The 23,941-nt window shown below is 39.9% G+C and overlaps 1 protein-coding gene across 1 annotated transcript in view; it reads right to left on the bottom strand.

The window, feature by feature from the left end:
* CEP192 (centrosomal protein 192) overlaps nucleotides 1-23,941 on the bottom strand; it is a 1,162,204-nt gene that overhangs the window by 753,176 nt on the left and 385,087 nt on the right. Inside the window, exons 14-15 of the mRNA XM_053715857.1 lie at nucleotides 15,261-15,390; nucleotides 14,925-15,052 (exon numbers count right to left, since the gene is read on the bottom strand). Of these exons, the coding sequence (XP_053571832.1) occupies nucleotides 14,925-15,052; nucleotides 15,261-15,390 (258 nt within the window). The remainder of the gene's footprint in view (nucleotides 1-14,924; nucleotides 15,053-15,260; nucleotides 15,391-23,941) is intronic.

Genomic DNA, 23,941 nt, shown 5'->3' on the forward strand with positions numbered 1-23,941 from the left:
GGAGAAATTAACCCTTTATGCAAGCTAGTAAAAATCTCTGATAACACTAGGATTACTGCTTACCCTTCCCCTACACTGTCAGCCTTTCTGAGTTAACACAGTCTTTGCAGAAAATATGACTGAACATACCTCATTGCTGTATAGCAAGAAACCATTCCTCACACTGAAGTTTTCCTGTACTCCTCAGCTTCTGTGGGAACAGCAGTGGACCTTAGTTACAAATGCTAATATCATCATCCTCCAGGCAGAAATCTTCATCTATGTCCTGCCTGAGAGTAAATAGTACAACACTGGTACCATTTAAAAATAACAAACACTTGATTGAAGATAAAATAAAACTTACAGTTTAACACCTCTTCTCTTTACCCTTGCTGCTTAGAGCCAGCAAAGAGACTCACTGGGGGGTGGAGTTAAGGGGGGAGCTATATAGACAGCTCTGCTGTGGTGCTCTCTTTGCTACTTCCTGTCAGGAAGGACAATATCCCACAAGTTAGGATGAATTCGTGGACTCAGTACATCATGCAAAAGAAAACATACTTACCCTAAGACACCCATCCACATGTAGCAGATAGCCAAACCAGTACTGAAACAGTTATCAGTAGAGGTAATGGTATATGAGAGTATATCGTCGATCTGAAAAGGGAGGTAGGAGATGAATCTCTACGACCGATAACAGAGAACCTATGAAAAAGACCCCCGTTAGGAAAATCATTGCATTCAATAGGTGATACTCTCCACGTCCCTCTGACATTCGCTGTACTCTGAGAGGAATCGGGCTTCAAAATGCTGAGAAGCGCATATCAACGTAGAAATCTTAGCACAAACTTACTTCACCACCTCCATAGGAGGCAAAGTTTGTAAAACTGAATTGTGGGTGTGGTGAGGGGTGTATTTATAAGCATTTTGAGGATTGGGAAACTTTGCCCCTCCTGGTAGGATTGTATATCCCATACGTCACTAGCTCATGGACTCTTGCCAATTACATGAAATAAAATATTGTATTTCAGTAACAGATTCTCAACATAAACTGCAGCACAGGCTCTGCATAAAAGAGAACGCTGCAGCTGTGCTTCTTCCAAGTATACATTATAGGGAAATATGCAAAGTGTGTCATGCGACTGCAATGCTGCTACAATATGGCCACATATATAGCCAAATCAAGCATTAGATCAGCATTCTAATAGAAAAAAAACTTTTATTATTTAAAAATGTTTGGGGTAATAGGAACTTCCTGCATAAAGAATTGTACTCTGTTTTTTATTATTACTCAGTAGAAGTTAGTTTTAAGGATTTGTATTAGTCAAGTGTTTAATGTCCCTTTAAGGAAGCAACCAGTACATAGCTTATCTAGCTGCAAGCAGTGGCATAGAGAATTTCTATGTGTTCATTGACCAAGAAAACAGGCAAGTAGCTTACTATTTTTTCAACACAGTTTCCTTTTATGTTTACTGAGGCACAGTTTCATATTCCTTTAAAGGGTTACTAAACCAATTTTTTTTATTCGCATAGAGCATGCAATTCTAAGAAACTTTCTAATTTACTCCTATTATCAAATTTTCTTCGTTCTCTTGGTATCTTTATTTGAACAGCAGGAATGTGAGCTTAGCAGCCGGCCCATTTTTGGTTCCACACATGGGTAGTGCTTGCTGATGGTGGTTAAATGTATCCACTAATCAACAAGCACTACCCAAATTATAAAGCTACTTCTAACTGCATGTTCTATCCAAATCATGAAATAAAAAAAACAGAATTTATGCTTACCTGATAAATTGCTTTCTCCAACGGTGTGTCCGGTCCACGGCGTCATCCTTACTTGTGGGAATATTCTCTTCCCCAACAGGAAATGGCAAAGAACACAGCAAAAGCTGCCCATATAGCCCCTCCTCAGGCTCCGCCCCCCAGTCATTCGACCGACAGTTAGGAGAAAAAAAGGAGAAACTATAGGGTGTCGTGGTGACTGTAGTGTATAGAGAAAGAAATTTTTCAAACCTGATTAAAAAACCAGGGTGGGCCGTGGACCGGACACACCGTTGGAGAAAGAAATTTATCAGGTAAGCATAAATTCTGTTTTCTCCAACATAGGTGTGTCCGGTCCACGGCGTCATCCTTACATGTGGGAACCAATACCAAAGCTTTAGGACACGGATGAAGGGAGGGAGCAAATCAGGTTACCTAAACAGAAGGCACCACGGCTTGCAAAACCTTTCTCCCAAAAATAGCCTCCGAAGAAGCATAAGTATCAAATTTGTAAAATTTGGCAAAAGTGTGCAGAGAAGACCAAGTCGCTGCCTTACATATCTGGTCAACAGAAGCCTCGTTCTTGAAGGCCCATGTGGAAGCCACAGCCCTAGTGGAGTGAGCTGTGATTCGTTCAGGAGGCTGCCGTCAGGCAGTCTCATAAGCCAATCGGATGATGCTTTTCAGCCAGAAAGAAAGAGGTAGCAGTAGCTTTTTGTCCTCTCCTCTTACCAGAGTAAACGACAAACAAAGATGAGGTTTGTCTAAAATCCTTTGTTGCTTCTAAATAGAACTTTAAAGCACGGACTACATCTAAATTGTGTAACAAACGTTCCTTCTTTGAAACTGGATTCGGACACAGAGAAGGAACAACTATTTCCTGGTTAATATTCTTGTTGGAAACAACTTTTGGAAGAAAACCAGGCTTGGTACGCAAAACGACCTTATCTGAATGGAACACCAGATAGGGTGGATCACACTGCAAAGCAGATAATTCAGAAACTCTTCTAGCAGAAGAAATAGCAACCAAAAACAGAACTTTCCAAGATAGTAACTTGATATCTATGGAATGTAAAGGTTCAAACGGAACCCCTTGAAGAACTGAAATAACTAAATTTAGACTCCAAGGAGGAGTCATGGGTCTGTAAACAGGCTTGATTCTGGCCAAAGCCTGTACAAAAGCTTGTACATCTGGCACAGCTGCCAGGCGTTTATGTAACAAAACAGATAAAGCAGAAATCTGTCCTTTTAGAGAACTCGCTGACAACCCTTTATCCAAACCCTCTTGGAGAAAGGAAAGAATCTTAGGAATTTTAATTTTACTCCAGGAGAATCCCTTGGATTCACACCAACAGATATATTTTTTCCATATTTTATGGTAAATCTTTCTAATCACAGGTTTTCTGGCTTGGACCAGAGTATCTATCACTGAATCTGAAAATTCACGCTTGGATAAAATCAAGCGTTCAATTTCCAAGCAGTCAGCTGCAGAGAAACTAGGTTTGGATGTTCGAATGGACCTTGTACTAGAAGATCCTGTCTCAAAGGTAGCTTCCATAGTGGAGCAGATGACATATTCACCAGGTCTGCATACCAAGTCCTGCGTGGCCACGCAGGAGCTATCAGAATCACAGAGGCCTTCTCCTGTTTGATCCTGGCTACGAGCCTGGGAAGGAGAGGAAACGGTGGAAACACATAAGCTAGGTTGAACGTCCAAGGCGCCACTAATGCATCCACTAGAGTTGCCTTGGGATCCCTGGATCTGGACCCGTAGCAAGGAACCTTGAAGTTCTGACGAGAAGCCATCAGATCCATGTCTGGAATGCCCCATAATTGAGATAACTGGGCAAAGACCTCCGGGTGGAGTTCCCACTCCCCCGGATGGAAAGTCTGACGACTCAAATAATCCGCCTCCCAGTTGTCTACTCCTGGGATGTGAATTGCAGATAGGTGGCAGGAGTGATTCTCCGCCCATTTGATGATCTTGGATACCTCTCTCATTGCCAAGGAACTCTTTGTTCCTCCCTGATGATTGATGTAAGCTACAGTATTCATGTTGTCCGACTGAAATCTTATGAATCCGGCCTTCGCTAGTTGAGGCCAAGCCCGGAGCGCATTGAATATCGCTCTCAGTTCCAGAATGTTTATCGGGAGAAGAGACTCTTCCCGAGACCATAGACCCTGAGCTTTCAGGGAGTCCCAGACCGCGCCCCAGCCTAAGAGACTGGCGTCGGTCGTGACAACGACCCACTCTGGTCTGCGGAAACTCATTCCCTGAGACAGGTGATCCTGAGTCAACCACCAACGGAGTGAGTCTCTGGTTACCTGGTCTACTTGAATCTGGGGAGAAAAGTCTGCATAGTCCCCATTCCACTGATTGAGCATGCACAGTTGTAATGGTCTTAGATGAATTCGAGCAAAAGGAACTATGTCCATTGCTGCAACCATCAATCCTACTACTTCCATGCACTGAGCTATGGAACGCTGCAGAATAGAGTGAAGAACTTGACAAGCGTTTAGAAGCTTTGACTTTCTGACCTCTGTCAGGAAGATCTTCATTTCTAAAGAATCTATTATTGTTCCCAAAAAGGGAACTCTTGTTGACTGAGACAGGGAACTCTTTTCTACGTTCACCTTCCACCCGTGAGATCTGAGAAAGGCTAGAACAATGTCTGTATAAGCCTTTGCCTTGGAAAGAGACGATGCTTGAATTAGAATATCGTCTAGATAAGGTGCCACTGCAATGCCCCTCGGTCTTAGAACCGCTAGAAGGGACCCTAGCATCTTTGTGAAAATTCTGGGAGCAGTGGCTAAACCGAACGGAAGAGCCACAAACTGGTAATGTTTGTCCAGAAAGGCGAACCTTAGGAACTGATGATGATCTTTGTGGATAGGAATATGTAGGTACGCATCCTTTAAATCCACGGTAGTCATATATTGACCCTCCTGGATTGTAGGTAAAATTGTTCGAATGGTTTCCATTTTAAACGATGGAACCCTGAGGAATTTGTTTAGAATTTTTAAATCCAGAATTGGTCTGAAAGTTCCCTCTTTTTTGGGAACTACAAACAGGTTTGAGTAAAACCCCTGACCTTGTTCCGCTGTTGGAACTGGGTGTATCACTACCATCTTTAACAGGTCTCCTACGCAATGTAAGAATGCCTGTCTCTTTATCTGGTCTGAAGATAAGCGAGACATGTGGAACCTTCCCCTTGGAGGAAGTTCCTTGAAATTTAGAAGATAACCCTGAGACACTATTTCTAGTGCCCAGGGATCCGGAACATCTCTTGCCCAAGCCTGAGCAAAGAGAGAGAGTCTTCCCCCTACTAGATCCGGTACCGGATCGGGGGCTACCCCTTCATGCTGTCTTGGTAGCAGCAGCAGGCTTCTTGGCCTGTTTACCCTTGTTCCAGCCTTGCATTGGTTTCCAAGCTGGCTTAGCCTGGGAAGCGTTACCCTCTTGTCTAGAGGCTGCAGAGTTAGGAGACGGTCCGTTCCTGAAGTTACGAAAGGAACGAAAATTGGACTTATTTTTAGCCTTAAAAGGCCTATCCTGTGGGAGGGCATGGCCCTTTCCCCCAGTGATGTCTGAAATAATTTCCTTCAATTCTGGCCCAAAAAGGGTCTTACCTTTGAAAGGAATATTAAGCAATTTTGTCTTGGAAGATACATCCGCCGACCAAGACTTTAGCCTGAGCGCTCTGCGCGCCACAATTGCAAACCCTGAATTTTTCGCCGCTAACCTCGCCAGTTGCAAAGCGGCATCTAAAATAAAGGAATTAGCCAACTTAAGTGCGTGAATTCTGTCCATGACTTCCTCATATGGAGTCTCCTTATTGAGCGACTTTTCTAGTTCATCGAATCAAAAACACGTCGCCGTAGTGACAGGAATAATGCACGAAATTAGTTGGAGGAGGAAACCTTGCTGAACAAAAATCTTTTTAAGCAAACCCTCCAATTTTTTATCCATAGGATCTTTAAAAGCACAATTGTCATCAATGGGAATAGTTGTGCGTTTGGCTAGCGTAGAAACTGCCCCCTCAACCTTAGGGACTGTTTGCCATGCGTCCTTCCATGGGTCGACCATGGGGAACATTTTCTTAAATATAGGAGGTGGGACAAAAGGTATGCCTGGTTTCTCCCACTCCTTAGTCACTATGTCCGCCACCCTTTTAGGTATCGGAAAGGCATCAGGGTGCACAGGGACCTCTAGGAATTTGTCCATTTTGCACAATTTTTCTGGAATGACCAAAGAGTCACAATCATCCAGTGTAGTTAGTACCTCCTTAAGTAAGGCACGGAGATGCTCTAACTTAAATTTAAACGTCACAACATCAGGTTCTGCCTGTTGAGAAATTCTTCCTGAATCAGAAATTTCTCCCTCGACAAACCCTCCCTCACTGCCAATTCTGACTGGTGTGAGGGTATGACAGATAAATTATCGTCAGCGCACTCTTGCTCTACTGTATTTAAAACTGAGCTATCACGCTTTCTTTGAAATGCTGGCATTTTGGATAAAATATTAGCTATAGAATTATTCATTACTGCCGTTAATTGTTGCATAGTAACAAGCATTGGCGCGCTAGATGTACTAGGAATCGCCTGCGCGGGCATAACTGGTATTGACACAGAAGGAGAGGATGATGAACTATCCCCACTACCTTCATTTGAGGAATCATCTTGGGCAACCTTATTAAATATGACAGTACTGTCCTTACTTTGTCTGGACGCCATGGCACAATTATCACATACATTTGAAGGGGGGGCCACCTTGGCCTCCATACATACAGAACATGATCTATCTGAAGGTACAGACATGTTAGACAGGCTTATACAGGCTATTAATGCAATAAAACCGTTTTTAAACAAAACCGTTACTGTCTCTTTAAATGTTAAACAGAGCACACTTTATTTCTGGATATGTGAAAAACTATGAAGGAAATATCCGATCTTTACCCTAGTGTCTTAATGCCTTAAAAGTATTGCACCCCAATTTTCAAGTTTGTAACCCCTTAAATGAGGAAACCGGAGCCGTTTTATGAATTAGCAATTTTAAACCCACTACAGTCCCAGCCACAGCGTTTGCTGCGGCTTCACCTGTCCTTGGGGGTTATTCGTCACAAAACATAATTTATGTAAGAACTTACCTGATAAATTCATTTCTTTCATATTAGCAAGAGTCCATGAGCTAGTGACGTATGGGATATACATTCCTACCAGGAGGGGCAAAGTTTCCCAAACCTTAAAATGCCTATAAATACACCCCTCACCACAACCACAATTCAGTTTAACGAATAGCCAAGAAGTGGGGTGATAAGAAAAAAGTGCGAAAGCATATAAAATAAGGAATTGGAATAATTGTGCTTTATACAAAAAAATCATAACCACCACAAAAAAGGGCGGGCCTCATGGACTCTTGCTAATATGAAAGAAATGAATTTATCAGGTAAGTTCTTACATAAATTATGTTTTCTTTCATGTAATTAGCAAGAGTCCATGAGCTAGTGACGTATGGGATAATGACTACCCAAGATGTGGATCTTTCCACGCAAGAGTCACTAGAGAGGGAGGGATAAAATAAAGACAGCCAATTCCTGCTGAAAATAATCCACACCCAAAATAAAGTTTAATGAAAAACATAAACAGAAGATTCAAACTGAAACCGCTGCCTGAAGTACTTTTCTACCAAAAACTGCTTCAGAAGAAGAAAATACATCAAAATGGTAGAATTTAGTAAAAGTATGCAGAGAGGACCAAGATGCTGCTTTGCAAATCTGATCAACCGAAGCTTCATTCTTAAACGCCCAGGAAGTAGAAACTGACCTAGTAGAATGAGCTGTAATCCTTTGAGGCGGAGTTTTACCCGACTCGACATAGGCATGATGAATTAAAGATTTCAACCAAGATGCCAAAGAAACGGCAGAAGCTTTCTGGCCTTTTCTAGAACCGGAAAAGATAACAAATAGACTAGAAGTCTTTCGGAAAGACTTAGTAGCTTCAACATAATATTACAAAGCTCTAACAACATCCAAAGAATGCAACGATTTCTCCTTAGAATTCTTAGGATTAGGACATAATGAGGGAACCACAATTTCTCTACTAATGTTGTTGGAATTCACAACCTTAGGTAAAAATTCAAAAGAAGTTCGCAACACCGCCTTATCCTGATGAAAAATCAGAAAAGGAGACTCACAAGAAAGAGCAGATAATTCAGAGAGACTTCTGGCAGAAGAGATCGCCAAAAGGAACAAAACTTTCCAAGAAAGTAATTTAATGTCCAATGAATGCATGGGTTCAAAAGGAGGAGCTAGAAGAGCCCCCAGAACCAAATTCAAACTCCAAGGAGGAGAAATTGACTTAATGACAGGTTTTATACGAACCAAAGCTTGTACAAAACAATGAATATCAGGAAGATTAGCAATCTGTCTGTGAAAAAGAACAGAAAGAGCAGAGATTTGTCCTTTCAAAGAACTTGTGGATAAACCTTTATCTAAACCATCCTGAAGAAACTGTAAAATTCTCGGAATTCGAAAAGAATGCCAAGAAAAAAGATGAGAAAGATACCAAGAAATATAAGTATTCCAGACTCTATAATATATCTCTCTAGATACAGATTTACGAGCCTGTAACATAGTATTAATCACAGAGTCAGAGAAACCTCTTTGACCAAGAATCAAGCGTTCAATCTCCATACCTTTAAATTTAAGGATTTGAGATCCTGATGGAAAAAAGGACCTTGCGACAGAAGGTCTGATCTTAGCGGAAGAGTCCACGGATGGCAAGAGGCCATCCGGACAAGATCCGCATACCAAAACCTGTGAGGCCATGCCGGAGCTACCAGCACAACAAACTAGCATTCCTTCAGAATCTTGGAGATTACTCTTGGAAGAAGAACTAGAGGCGGAAAGATATAGGCAGGATGATACTTCCAAGGAAGTGATAATGCATCCACTGCTTCCGCCTGAGGATCCCAGGATCTGGACAGATACCTGGGAAGTTTCTTGTTTAGATGAGACGCCATCAGATCTATTTCTGGAAGCCCCCACATTTGAACAATCTGAATACCTCTGGGTGAAGAGACCATTCGCCCGGATGCAACGTTTGGCGACTGAGATAATCCGCTTCCCAATTGTCTATACCTGGGATATGAACCGCAGAGATTAGACAGGAGCTGGATTCCGCCCAAACCAAAATTTGAGATACTTCTTTCATAGCCAGAGGACTGTGAGTCCCTCCTTGATGATTGATGTATGCCACAGTTGTGACATTGTCTGTCTGAAAACAAATGAACGATTCTCTCTTCAGAAGAGGCCAAGACTGAAGCGCTCTGAAAATTGCACGGAGTTCCAAAATATTGATCGGTAATCTCACCTCCTGAGATTCCCAAACTCCTTGTGCCGTCAGAGATCCCCACACAGCTCCCCAACCTGTAAGACTTGCATCTGTTGAAATTACAGTCCAGGTTGGAAGAACAAAAGAAGCCCACTGAATTAAACGATGGTGATCTGTCCACCACGTTAGAGAATGTCGTACAATCGGTTTTAAAGATATTAATTGAGATATCTTTGTGTAATCCCTGCACCATTGATTCAGCATACAGAGCTGAAGAGGTCGCATGTGAAAACGAGCAAAGGGGATCGCGTCCGATGCAGCAGTCATAAGACCTAGAATTTCCATGCATAAGGCTACCGAAGGGAATGATTGTGACTGAAGGTTTCGACAAGCTGAAATCAATTTTAGACGTCTCTTGTCTGTCAAAGACAGAGTCATGGACACTGAATCTATCTGGAAACCCAGAAAGGTTACCCTTGTCTGAGGAGTCAATGAACTTTTTAGTGAATTGATCCTCCAACCATGATCTTGAAGAAACAACACAAGTCGATTCGTATGAGATTCTGCTAAATGTAAAGACTGAGCAAGTACCAAGATATCGTTCAAATAAGGAAATACCACAATACCCTGTTCTCTGATTACAGACAGAAGGGCACCGAGAACCTTTGTAAAAATTCTTGGAGCTGTAGCTAGGCCAAACGGCAGAGCCACAAACTGGTAATGCTTGTCCAGAAAAGAGAATCTCAGGAACTGATAATGATCTGGATGAATCGGAATATGCAGATATGCATCCTGTAAATCTATTGTGGACATATAATGCCCTTGTTGAACAAAAGGCAAGATAGTCCTTACAGTTACCATTTTGAATGTTGGTATCCTTACATAACGATTCAATATTTTTAGATCCAGAACAGGTCTGAAGGAATTCTCCTTCTTTGGTACAATGAAGAGATTCGAATAAAACCCCAGTCCCTGTTCCAGAACTGGAACTGGCATAATTTCTCCAGCCAACTCTAGATCTGAAACACATTTCAGAAATGCTTGAGCTTTCACTGGATTTACTGGGACACAGGAAAGAAAAAATCTCTTTACAGGAGGTCTTATCTTGAAACCAATTCTGTACCCTTCTGAAACAATGTTCTGAATCCAAAGATTGTGAACAGATTTGATCCAAATGTTTTTGAAAAAACGTAACCTGCCCCCTACCAGCTGAGCTGGAATGAGGGCCGCACCTTCATGTGGACTTAGAAGCTGGCTTTGCTTTTCTAGAAGGCTTGGATTTATTCCAGACTGGAGATGGTTTCCAAACTGAAACTGCTCCTGAGGATGAAGGATCAGGCTTTTGTTCCTTGTTGAAACGAAAGGAACGAAAACGATTATTAGCCCTGTTTTTACCCTTAGATTTTTTATCCTGTGGTAAAAAAGTTCCTTTCCCACCAGTAACAGTTGAGATAATGGAATCCAACTGAGAACCAAATAATTTGTTACCCTGGAAAGAAATGGAAAGTAGAGTCGATTTAGAAGACATATCAGCATTCCAAGTTTTAAGCCATAAAGCTCTTCTAGCTAAAATAGCTAGAGACATAAACCTGACATCAACTCTGATAATATCAAAAATGGCATCACAGATAAAATTATTAGCATGTTGAAGAAGAATAATAATATTATGAGAATCATGATCTGTTACTTGTTGCGCTAAAGTTTCCAACCAAAAAGTTGAAGCTGCAGCAACATCAGCCAATGATATAGCAGGTCTAAGAAGATTACCTGAACACAGATAAGCTTTTCTTAGAAAGGATTCAATTTTCCTATCTAAAGGATCCTTAAAGGAAGTACCATCTGACGTAGGAATAGTAGTACGTTTAGCAAGGGTAGAAATAGCCCCATCAACCTTAGGGATTTTGTCCCAAAATTCTAATCTGTCAGACGGCACAGGATATAATTGCTTAAAACGTTTAGAAGGAGTAAATGAATTACCCAATTTATCCCATTCTCTGGAAATTACTTCAGAAATAGCACTAGGAACAGGAAAAACTTCTGGAATAACCACAGGAGATTTAAAGACCTTATCTAAACATTTAGATTTAGTATCAAGAGGACCAGAATCCTCAATTTCTAAAGCAATTAGTACTTCTTTAAAGGGACAGTACACTGTAGAATTGTTTTTCCATAAATGTATTTTAAATTACTTGTTATGCCAACTGCAGAGTATAAAATATTTGAGAAATTGCTTTTTTCTGTTTGTGTATCTGAAGTAGCTGGTTTTGTGCTTTGAAACCACAGCCTATTACAATGGGTTGAGCTTCAGGTAATGTCAGATCTCATTATGTTATCACTTTTATGTACACAGACTTGCTTCCTTATCTTATATTTGTCTGGAACACCAAAGCTCAATACATAGAGAGAACAATGGAAAATTATCATTTTATTACTTAACTATCATGCCCCCCACTGAGGGTGTAATCTCTTCTGCTGGCTGTGTTTACTTAGGTTTGTCAATAGCGTATACGCCAGTATCAAAACTTTCAGTATAGGTTGGGAAACCACAAGCTAAATCAGCTATTTCAAATGCTGAAATATGAGTAAAGGAGCTACTTGCAACCAATTTAATACACTCTAGCAGGTAAAAAGGATCATTGGGAATAATTTAAAGGGGAGAAAGTTTTTGGGTGAACTGTCCCTTTAAGTAAAGAACAAATAAATTCCATTTTAAATAAATATGAAGATTTATCAGCATCAATCTCTGAGACAGAATCCTCTGAACCAGAAGAGTCATCAGAATCAGAATGATGATGTTCATTTAAAAATTCATCTGTATAAAGAGAAGTTTTAAAAGATTTTTTATGTTTACTAGAAGGAGGAATAACAGACATAGCCTTCTTGATGGATTCAGAAACAAAATCTCTTATGTTATCAGGAACATTCTGAACATTAGATGTTGATGGAACTGCAACAGGTAATGGAACATTACTAAAGGAAATATTATCTGCATTAACAAGTTTGTCATGACAATTAATATAAACAACAGCTGGAGGAATAGCTACCAAAAGTTTACAGCAGATACACTTAGCTTTGGTAGTTCCAGCACCAGACAGCGATTTTCCTGAAGTATCTTCTGACTCAGATGCAACGTGAGACATCTTGCAATATGTAAGAGAAAAAAATAACATATAAAGCAAAATTGATCAAATTCCTTAAATGACAGTTTCAGGAATGGGAAAAAATGCCAATGAACAAGCTTCTAGCAACCAGAAGCAAAGAAAAAATGAGACTTAAATAATGTGGAGACAAAAGCGACGCCCATATTTTTTAGCGCCAAATAAGACGGCCACATTATTTGGCGCCTAAATGCTTTTTGGTGCCAAAAATGACGCCACATCCGGAACGCCGACATCTGGCGCAAAAGAACGTCAAAAATGACGCAACTTCCGGCGACACGTATGACGCCGGAAACAGAAAAGATTTTTTTTGCGCCAAAAAAGTCTGCGCCAAGAATGACGCAATAAAATGAAGCATTTTCAGCCCCCGTGAGCCTAACAGCCCACAGGGAAAAAAAGTCAAATTTTTAAGGTAAGAAAAATAATTGATTCAAGTGCATTATCCCAAATATGAAACTGACTGTCTGAAAATAAGGAATGTTGAACATCCTGAGTCAAGGCAAATAAATGTTTGAATACATATATTTAGAACTTTATAAACAAAGTGCCCAACCATAGCTTAGAGTGTCACAGAAAATAAGACTTACTTACCCCAGGACACTCATCTACATGTTTGTAGAAAGCCAAACCAGTACTGAAACGAAAATCAGCAGAGGTAATGGTATATATATATATATATATATATATATATATATATATATATATATATATATATATATATATATATATAAGAGTATATCGTCGATCTGAAAAGGGAGGTAAGAGATGAATCTCTACGACCGATAACAGAGAACCTATGAAATAGACCCCGTAGAAGGAGATCACTGCATTCAAAATAGGCAATACTCTCCTCACATCCCTCTGACATTCACTGCACGCTGAGAGGAAAACCGGGCTCCAACCTGCTGCGGAGCGCATATCAACGTAGAATCTAGCACAAACTTACTTCACCACCTCCATAGGAGGCAAAGTTTGTAAAACTGAATTGTGGGTGTGGTGAGGGGTGTATTTATAGGCATTTTAAGGTTTGGGAAACTTTGCCCCTCCTGGTAGGAATGTATATCCCATACGTCACTAGCTCATGGACTCTTGCTAATTACATGAAAGAAAAATAAGCCTTCCAGGAACGTTTTTTAATGGCCACCAGACCATCTCACATGAAGCTGCATGCACTGCATCCAAAAGAAACTGCGCAATTATGTCGCGAAAATGAGGCTCTGCCTACTAGAGTGAAAGGCCCTTCCTGACTGGAAAGGTGTCTAAACGACTGCCTGGCGCCTAAAAACGTTACCCAATTATTCTCAGGTTTTAAAAACACTTCAAACCACATATAAATATTGAATAAAGCAATCGATTTAGCCCACAAAAGTGTCAACCAGTATATAGCCCATTAATAAGCCTTCATTCTGTTATGAGTCTAAGAAAATGGCTTACCGATCCCAAAGAGGGAAAATGACAGTCTTCTAGCATTACTCAGTCTTGTTAGAAAATGGACTAGTCATACCTTGAGCAGAAAAGTCTGCAAACTGTTCCCCCCAACTGAAGTTCTCTGGGCTCAACAGTCCTGCGTGGGAACAGCAATTGATTTTAGTTACTGCTGCTAAAATCATACTCCTCTTTTAAACAGAACTCTTTATCCTTTTCTGTTTTAGAGTAAATAGTACAAACCGGCACTATTTTAAAATAACAAACTCTTGATAGAAGAATAAAAAACTACAACTAAACACCACATACTCTTCACCATCTCCGTGGAGATGCTACTTGTTCAGAGCGGCAAAGAGAATGACTGGGGGGCGGAGCCTGAGGAGGGGCTATATGGGCAGCTTTTGCTGTGCTCTTTGCCATTTCCTGTTGGGGAAGAGAATATTCCCACAAGTAAGGATGACGCCGTGGACCGGACACACCAATGTTGGAGAAAATGGGTTTAGTATCCCTTTAAAGAATTACAATCCCTCTCTTTCCCTTCTTCTTCTTTCTTTATAATACTCAAAAGCAAAGGAAGGCCTATACTCCCCTATAAATTGGTTTGTTTGTACTAGTAATAAGCATGGCATAGGGGAGTGGGGTGATACACGTACGTATTAAACATTTACTTTGTTAGTTTTCTTATTGTTTAGATTGCACAGCCAATGACACGTCTAATCATTATTTCTACGCACCTGATGTTTGGGTGTGCTGTTATATGTTTGCATATGCTTCTTTTACCAATAAAAACAATTTAAAGGGACACTCAATCAAAACAAAACTTTTATTATTCAGACAGAGCAGCCATTTTAAACAACTTTCCATTTTACTTCTATTAACAAAATGTGCACAGTCTTTTTATATTTAAACTTTTTGAGTCACCAGCTCCTACTGAGCATGTGCAAGCATAAGTGTGTATGCATTTGTGAATGGCTGATGGCTGTCACATGGTACGTGTATGCATTTGTGATTGGCTGATGGCTGTCACATGGTACAGGGGGAGTGGAAATAGATATAACTTTTAAAATTGTCAGGAAAAAAATCTACTACTCATTTGAAGTTCAGACTAAGTGCTATTGCATTGTCTTGTTATCTTGCATTTGCTGATTATGCAAATCTACTGGGTTGACTGGTCCTTTAAACATAAAGAATTACAATCTGTACATTAAAAGTTGAAAAAGCAGATAAACAAGAAAGGAACGAAGAATATATTTAATAAAAAATATAAAATACCTTAATATTTGATTTATCCATTTGTGGATCCTTTACCGTTTTATCCAAAGCTGTACTATTTTGTTGCATTTTTACGTCAAATGTAGTTGATGCAAGTTTCTGCTCATCTGGCAGGCTTTCATATTGCTCTGCATAAAATAAGTATGTCTTTAATGTTAACATACAAAGAGTCAAACAATTAGGTTTCATATATATTGCTTATTGCACTAAACTGGCCTATTTTTGTTAGGTGTTGACAAAGATAACACACATCTGCACAGGCTACAAAATCAGAACAGATACTTCTGCATCTTGTAATTAAAATAGTAGCACAGCTTTATTTTTCAACGTACAAACCTTGGGTTAACGTGTCTTCAAAACTTTTAATAGTTTCATCTTGCTCAGAGTTTCCAGACAAGTCAGAAGTCCTAAGCAATGCAAAAGGTTCTTGCTTATCCGGAGAAATGATATGATAACCAAATGAAGGCTGGAATAAAAAAAATATATAGTAAAATATATATTTTTTCTCTATACAAAAGTAGAGCCAGGGAACATAAAAACAATTCTGAATGATAAGTTACCCCAAGAGCCAAGTAGCTATATGGTTTTATTTTTACTTATTTATATATATTTTTTAAGTCGTCAAGTAATAAATCAAATTTACATATATTTGCAAGGTAGCAACACAACATGTTTCTGTAAAAGAACAAAAATATTTTATCTTGAGAAAGCCCTGCAAGAGGGAGAAATGCGTTGATGATAAGCCACAGCTATCCTGTACTTTATACTACACCTATAAGGACTTTAATATTATACTGAGAAGTACAAGGTTTTAAGCTAAATCCACTGCGCTGTATGCAATTCTACAGAGAGCACTAGGACCGCACTGGGAGGACACGGTCTTAAGCCAAGCCGGTTCCAAGATTTTGAATCAAAGCTCGTGGACTGCAAGAAGTTCTGAAAGAGAGATTCAGATGCAAGTCGACACAAAGCAACGAGCCTAACCCTGCGTGCTGTTTTGCACTAAGAGCAGGGATTTTTCACTTCATTTATCTACATTATAGCGGCCGCTATACTCCTCTTGTCAGCGATCCTGACCAATAGGATCTTCTCTTGGATACAACACCCCTGACCAGTGACGTCACTGGACACGCATACGCCTCACGGAGGTGTTATCGAGCAAACAGACGGAACTCTAGAAGGTAATACGTATGAATCTTACCTGGAACTGATCCCTTTACATGATCCTTTTTTTGAGGGCCCATGCAATCTATCTGAATAATACAGAGACTTAATCTATCATATTGGCAACAGCAGTCATTTGTTTTTATCCAATCTGGTGTTTTTTTATTATATCGGAGACGTCCGATTTTTAATGTCTTTACATTTATGTATTCTATCTTTACAGATTTTGTATTCTATCTGAATGTTTGATTAAATCCTTTTGCATAGCAAGTTATATATCTCACATTGTGTTTTACTATTGCACCTTTAGCTTCTTTTAGCGCTTCTCCATATATATTTTTGTTCTTTGAGTATCTTTTTACCCTAACGTTAGGGACTTTAGGGTTGGAGTAGTTTGGTGCCTCTTGCGCACACTTTAATATACATATATATGTTTCTGTAAAAATAGTGATTTCTGTTGCTATTTTGATTAATATTGTAGAGAGTAAAAAAGGGACATATTCCAAACGGATATAAAATGTTTGTAGTGATAGTAACTGTTTCAATATCATATGCAGATATGCTGCACATCCCTCATGCACCCTTATTCAAACTGTGCACCTGCTCTGAAAGAGAGCAGGGGTGTATATGGTGTCAGTAATGACTATTTCAATCATACAAGCCATTCTGTTATTCTAAGTGCTTGAATACTGATGCACAGGACCAATGTAGCATATGTATGCTTCTATTTAACTGCCATACAATCATACACATTTCAGTTTTGATAATAAATGTCCTGTTTTTACTTAAAGTGATGGTAAATTTCCTTCAAGTTCATTACACATTAATAAATGTTAAGTTACAAGGGTTAAATGTATATTTAAGTAAGGAAAACACATCTTTCTTTTACAAGATAAGATGAGTCCACGGATTTCATCCTTACTTATGGGATATTCACCTCCTGGTCAGCAGGAGGAGGCAAAGAGCACTACAGCAGAGCTGTATAAATAGCTCCTCCCTTTCCTCCCAACCCAGTCATTCTCTTTGCCTGTGTTAGTGATAGGAAGAGGTAAAGTGAGGTGTTAGTTTAGAATCTTCAATCAAGAGTTTATTATTTTTTAAGGTAGTGCCACTGAGTGCTACTTTGTGCTGGCGTGTAGCCTAGACCAGATCAGTCTCTTCAGTACAAAAAGAGAAGCATTTGGTGGCTTTGAAGCAATAGGAACTGGTGGGACAAAATTCTCCCTGCGCCTCCTATACATATTTGCTGCCCCAATCTAGATAGCCTAAGCACTTTTAACTCAGGCTGATCTTTGTCCACAGGGCTATGGGAGGGAGAGGACCTCTGAACACCTGCTGGACTGCCATGCTGTCGCACAGCTTTCCAGGTAAGTGCTGACTTTTTATTCTGGGCGGATCTCAGAGAAATGGAGCACTTATTTATGTGGTCAGGACTCCTACATGTGAACGGTTGGACAGCACATTCTTAGCGGGAGCTAAAATTCCAGCAGTTTATGTTCCTGGACAGTCACATATGCAGGGGCTAAGTAAAAGAGTCAGCATGAGAACAGGGCTCTTACTGTGATGGGAAACGTCACCTCTCCTAGTAGGAGTGGTTTATGGCATAATTTTCTGCTGACACGGACGTTAATATGCAATGATAGAAAAATAGTCTGGCACTGTGAAGGTAATGATACAGGAAAAAGGGATATAATATTCCCTGGTGCTAACCCTTAATTTAGATAAATTGAGAAGGATAGGGTGAAGACTGGCTAAGAAGGGGTTAATTAGTACTCATTCCTGTAATTAGTAGTATTTATGTTGATACATTCAACTATAACTAGAGAAATATTAAAGTTTAAACCTTGTAATTTATTTAACCACTAAAAAGGAAAAAAACACAAGGGGTATAACAAATTGCTCCACACACACACTTATAATAAACCTACTGCAATATACCCAGACCATGCACACAGATTCCACCACCCCCCTGTATTCCTAGCCAGTAACAGGATATGCTGGCTTCAGGTGACAGGGATGGTTTCTCTGCTGTGTGCACACGTCCCTTGCAGAGGGTTCACTGTGACCGGAGTAACAAAATACAAAATGTTAAAAAGCAGCTATATTGAATAGTCTACTAATGTGCAGTGCACAAACGCGTTTCGGCCGAGTAGCGGCCTTTCTCAATGTGCAAATTATTAAAAATGACAAGCCGAGTGTCTCATTACCCGTGTCTTATATATCCGCCTCCAGCGTGATTTGCCCAATCACAGCGTGCCTATAATACACGCCCACCTTTAGACGAATCACGCTCGATTTAATACTGTCATGCTGTAAAATAAGACTCGGTTTCCGATTGGATGTTGCAACTTCAATGCATATCCAATCACTGTTAGCCGTTTACGTCTGAACTGTTAAACTACAGTCACCATGTAAATAGATATGTGGATATCGGTAGCTGAGATCACTTTCAGGTCGTTTCTATGTGCACCCAAACTATTAATCCAGGAGCCAGTTATGTCTTGAAATCACTATTTAGCATGGCGGTATAACGTTAACCTATACACAGCATGCCTGACACTTCCTGATTCTAAAGACTCATAGCGGCTCAAAATTAGAGTTATAACCATTGATACTAAAATGGTTTAATGCAAAAAGCATTGGAAGAATTTATTTGTTTCAAATCTTATGAATTAATAGTGTGTAGATGTTACTGTCTCCCTATTATTGGTTGATCTGCACTTTTATTTAATACAGAAAGGTATAATAGTGAGTTTCACCACACAGACTGATAAATAGAACAATGCTTGACATTGAACTCAATGCCATTCACAAGGAGAGGATTTGAGACAGTGAAAATAATCCTATACATAATGAATATCCTGTCATTAATATTATCATATATACACTGCATACCTGGGCAACAAAATACCCTACATTATACACTGCATAAAGTAAGACTAGAGGAGGGTGTAAACAGATATGAACAAAAAGGTTCAATAGTTTTACATGTATCATTATGATTAAAATATCATTACAGTTAATTCAATTTAAAACAAATTCCATTAAATGTATCTAAGAACTTTCTAAGGAAATTTTTATTTCTGGGTGCACATGAGAAAACGGCTTATTGATGGTTATCCAGATGTGTCATATTTTTACAAGGAATAAAAGAATTAGGAATAAATAAAAAATGATGATATGTGCAGTAACTTAAAGCATCAGAGGAAAGCCCAAAAATTATTATTCTCATTCATGCCATTGGGCATGACAGCATTTAGATTAAATATCCATCTTGCTTCTTTTTTAAGAAGTATTTGTTCCATATCTTTCCCACGTATACCTGGACGTATTGTTTCCAGTCCCCAGCATTGAAAAGTGTTAGTTTTGCCTTTGTGATGATGTAAAAAATGCCTAGCAACACTGGTAATTTGTTTGCCCTTTTCTACATCCATTGCTGCATTTTTTATGTTGCTAAGGTGTTCAGTAATTCTAACACCCATTTTCCTAGTAGTCATGCCTATGTAAAAACAATTGCAGCCACAGGATAGACAATAGATCACATTAGAGGTTTTACAAATAATGTGATTCTGGATTGTCCATTTTCTATTGAATCTATCCATCATATATTTCTTTCTAACCATATATATGCAGTTTTTACAATTACCGCATGCTATGGAACCTTTATAGATTGGGGCTTTTTGGCATTTCTATCAAAGTGGCTGCAAGTTAATTGGTCACTTAAATTGTTGGCACGTCTATAGGTACACAATGGTTTCTGTGGGATAGTGGAATTTAGTTGTTCATCTAATTGTAGTATGTGCCAGTGTTTTGATAGTATGTTAGACACCTGTTGGCTTTGGCTACAATATGTAGAGATGAATCTTACAGGGTTGGAATTTTCCTCTGTCTTTTTTGGTCTAAGAAGTTCCTCTCTATTTTTGTGTAATGCTTTCTGATAGGCTCTCTTAAGAGACTTTCTAGAGTAACCCCTCAAAAGTAATCTCTCCCTTAGTTCATTGGCAGCCCTTTTGAAAGAATCTAATGATGTAGAATTTCTACGGATCCTTAGATATTCCCCAATGGGTAAACTCCTAATAGTATTGGGGTGATGAAAGCTATTTGCATTTAGAATATTATTGGTGGCCGTAGGCTTTCTAAAGGTTTCCGTCTCTAGATTGTAATCACCTTTGTTAATTGTTAAATCTAGGAATTCTACCTTTTTAACATCATGTGTCATAGTCAGATACAGTCCAAAAGGGTTATCATTAAGGGTAGAGATAAATTCATGGAGTAGTTCTACAGAGCCCTCCCATACAAAAAAGATATCTATATACCTGGACCAGTGGGTAATGTATTTGGTAAACTGTAGGAGGTTATTATGAAAAACTACAGTTTCCTACCACCAGCCCAGGTATATATTTGCATAGGTAGGGGCGCAGGATGTCCCCATCGCCGTTCCACACATCTGAAGATAAAACTTGCCATCAAAGACAAAGTAGTTGTGTTCTAGCACAAACTCCAACAGATCAATGATAAATTGTTTGGTTTCATCTGTAAGATCTTGGTTTTTTGATAGAAAATGGGACACTGCAGTGCACCCCCACTTCTTATCTATGCTTGTGTAGAGGGACTCCACATCGCACGTTACTAAAATCGACTGTGAATTTACAGTTAATGTATTAATTTTATTTAGTATGTGCATAGTATCTCTAGTATGAGAGGGCAAACCATCCACTATATATCTAAGCCTAGCATCCACATATCTACTGGCCTTCTCAGTCATTGACACGGAAGTTAATGTCAGTTTGTTCCTATATCGTCCAGGAGCTGGCTCCATTAATGTTAAGTGGTGAGGCTATAACATTTATTGGCATGGTGTATGGGTCACTTTGGTTTATGTTGCATAAATTCAGCAGTTTTTCCAACCATGCATGTTGGGCTTTCCTATATGGTACAACTTGAACCTGATTGCCCCCAATCTGTATCTTACACAGTTTCACTAGCTTCCGGTGGCCTATCTATATTAATGGCAACCAGGAGATTGTTTGTTACACAAGTGCTGGAAGTTGCTGAGTATTCACGCCCACGATGGGCGGAGTTGTTAGTTCGCACCGCTTTCGGGCGCTTCCTCTGTCCCCAGGGCATATTCAAACAAATGCCGGGAGTTGAAGAGTCCTCACGCCCACGATGGGCGGAATTGCTAAGTGCTCCACTTTAGGGCGCTTTCTCTGTCTCTAGGCAAGTAACGGGAGTTAGAGCGTCTTAACTCCCACGAGGGGTGGAGCTCTGTGAAGCCTGTTTGTATACCGGGGACAGAATCTCTCACACAGTCCATTGTGGTTATCCTTTGTGGGTTTAACATGCTGTGAGAGTGCAGTTGGACTGCTTTTATATGTCTCGTTTCTCAGTGTGTATTGCACAGAGAGAAATAAGGGGTTAATAGGCATTCCTATATGAGCCTTGGGATATTTGCATTTGGTTACTTTAACATGATTTCTGAGAGTACAAAGGCTGCAGATTTCTTGTTAATCATTCCAACCATGCATGTTGAAGAAAAAGTTACTGTTTATTATTTAAAGAGACAGTACCGTTTTTTATATGTTATTTTTATTGCATAAATTCAGCTGTTTGTTATTTCCTCCTTTGTGTCTATAGGATTGAACAACTGCACAAAAAGACAGTTTCTTTCAAGATTTAAAGAGACAATGTCTTTTTATGTGCAAATTTTATCAAAGAATTTCAGTTGTTTCTTTGTTAATTCATCGCTTGTAATATGGGATGGAACAAAAGCGTACATAATGAGACAGTTTTTATTTTTTGTGTGTACCTTGTATTAATATTAAAAAAAAAAAAGGCCGGTTAGCTTTCCTGCATTCTTGACTGGCTCAGCCTCATTGCTGCAATATGTGTGACTCCCATTATAACCCCCCACTGTAGATAAAGTGGCTGTTGGGTCAAAATGTGGCGTTTCTTTATAAATAAATAAAAAAATTCTTGTACCTACTCTCCCTAAGGAGATGGCTATTAGGAACAGGTTGAAAATGGTCAAGTTATGCCATTCTTTTCTCCTATAAGTGTTCCTTGGAAATCTATGACCCACATTCGGTGCCCTGCGCTTCCTTTTACACTCCGTGCGGAGTTATGGTATTTCCACGAGGTGGGAAACATTCCTGGAGGAAGTTTTTTAGTAGTTACTATTTCCAATGCTTCCTCCATATTATGAAGGAGGGAGATGCTTTGGGATTTACCGAATTCTTGGAGATGTTCCTGATAGCTGACGCTGTCAGGGACTCTGGACGAACGGTCCCTAAGGTGGAGAGGACTATTTCCATTTTGGCTACGCAATCTACTATTCCTGTTGAGGATAGTTGGGCCTTCTAAGACCCTATGAACAAGCGGTTGGAGGGTCTGCTTTATGAGATCTTTGTTTTCCAAGGTTTGCTATAGCTTCCGGCTGCGTGCACACCTGTGCGGCAGCACATTGATTCGATATAAAGGGCATCCAGGTGTATCATCAAAATATAGTCATCATTTTTAAATAATTTTTAAATGCCCATGAGGAAGCCACAGCCCTAGTAGAATGAGCCGTAATTCTTTCATATGCCAGACGAATGATACTCTTCAGACAAAAAGAAAGAGAGGTAGCCGTAGCTTTCTGGCCCCTACGCTTTCCAGAAAAACAACAAATAATGAAGATGATTGACGAAAAACCCTTGCAAGTAAAACTTCAGGGCACGGACCAAGTCCAAGTTATGCAACTGACGGTACTTCTTAGAAGAAGGGTTAGTACATAATAAAGGAACAACAATTTCCTGATTAATATTCTTATTAGAAACAACCTTAGGAAGGAAACCAGGTTTGGTACGTAAAACCACCTTATCAGAATGGAAGATAAGGTAAGGCAAGTCACATTGTAACGCTGAAAGCTCAGAAACTCTAAGAGCAGAAAAAATAGCAACCAAAAATAAAAAACTTTCCAAGATAACATAATATCTATGGAATGCATGGGTTCAAACGGAACCCCTTGAAGAACATTAATAACTAAATTCAAACTCCAGGGTGGAGCAATTTGTCTAAACACAGGTTTGATTCTGGTTAGAGCCTGACAAAAAGACTGAACGTCTGGAACATCTGCCAAACGTTTGTGTAGCAGAATTGACAAAGCAGAGATCTGTCCCTTTAAGGAACTCGCTGATAACCCTTTCTCCAATCCTTCTTGGAGAAAAGACAGAATCCTGGGAATCCTAACCCCATTCCATGAGTAGCCCTTGGATTCGCACCAATAAAGATATTTACGCCATATCTTATGGTAGATCGTTCTAGTAACAGGCTTACGTGCCTGAATCAAAGTATCAATGACCGAATCGGAGAACCCCCGCTTAGATAAAATCAAGCGTTCAATCTCCAAGCAGTCAGATGCAGAGAAACTAGATTTGGGTGTTGGAAGGGTCCCTGAATGAGAAGGTCCTGCCTCAATGGAAGCTTTCACAGCAGCAGAGAGGACATATCCACTAGATCGGCATACCAAGTCCTGCGAGGCCACGCAGGCGCGATTAGAATTACCAAAGCCCTCTCCTGTTTGATCCGTGCAATCACCCGGGGAAGGAGAGCAAACAGTGGAAACACATAAGCTAGGTTGAACGACCAAGGCATCCGTTCGGCCTGAGGATCCCTTGACCTGGATCCGTATCTTGGGAGCTTGGCATTCTGACGAGACGCCATCAGATCCAATTCCGGTCTGCCCCATCCAAGAATCAGGGTGGCAAAGACCTCTGGTGGAGTTCCCACTCCCCCAGATGAAACGTCTATCTGCTTAAAAAGTCCGCTTCCCAGTTGTCCACTCCTGGGATGTAGATTGCTGACAGATAACA

This window comes from Bombina bombina, chromosome 5 (genome assembly GCF_027579735.1).
Source record: "Bombina bombina isolate aBomBom1 chromosome 5, aBomBom1.pri, whole genome shotgun sequence".
Lineage (NCBI taxonomy): Eukaryota > Metazoa > Chordata > Amphibia > Anura > Bombinatoridae > Bombina > Bombina bombina.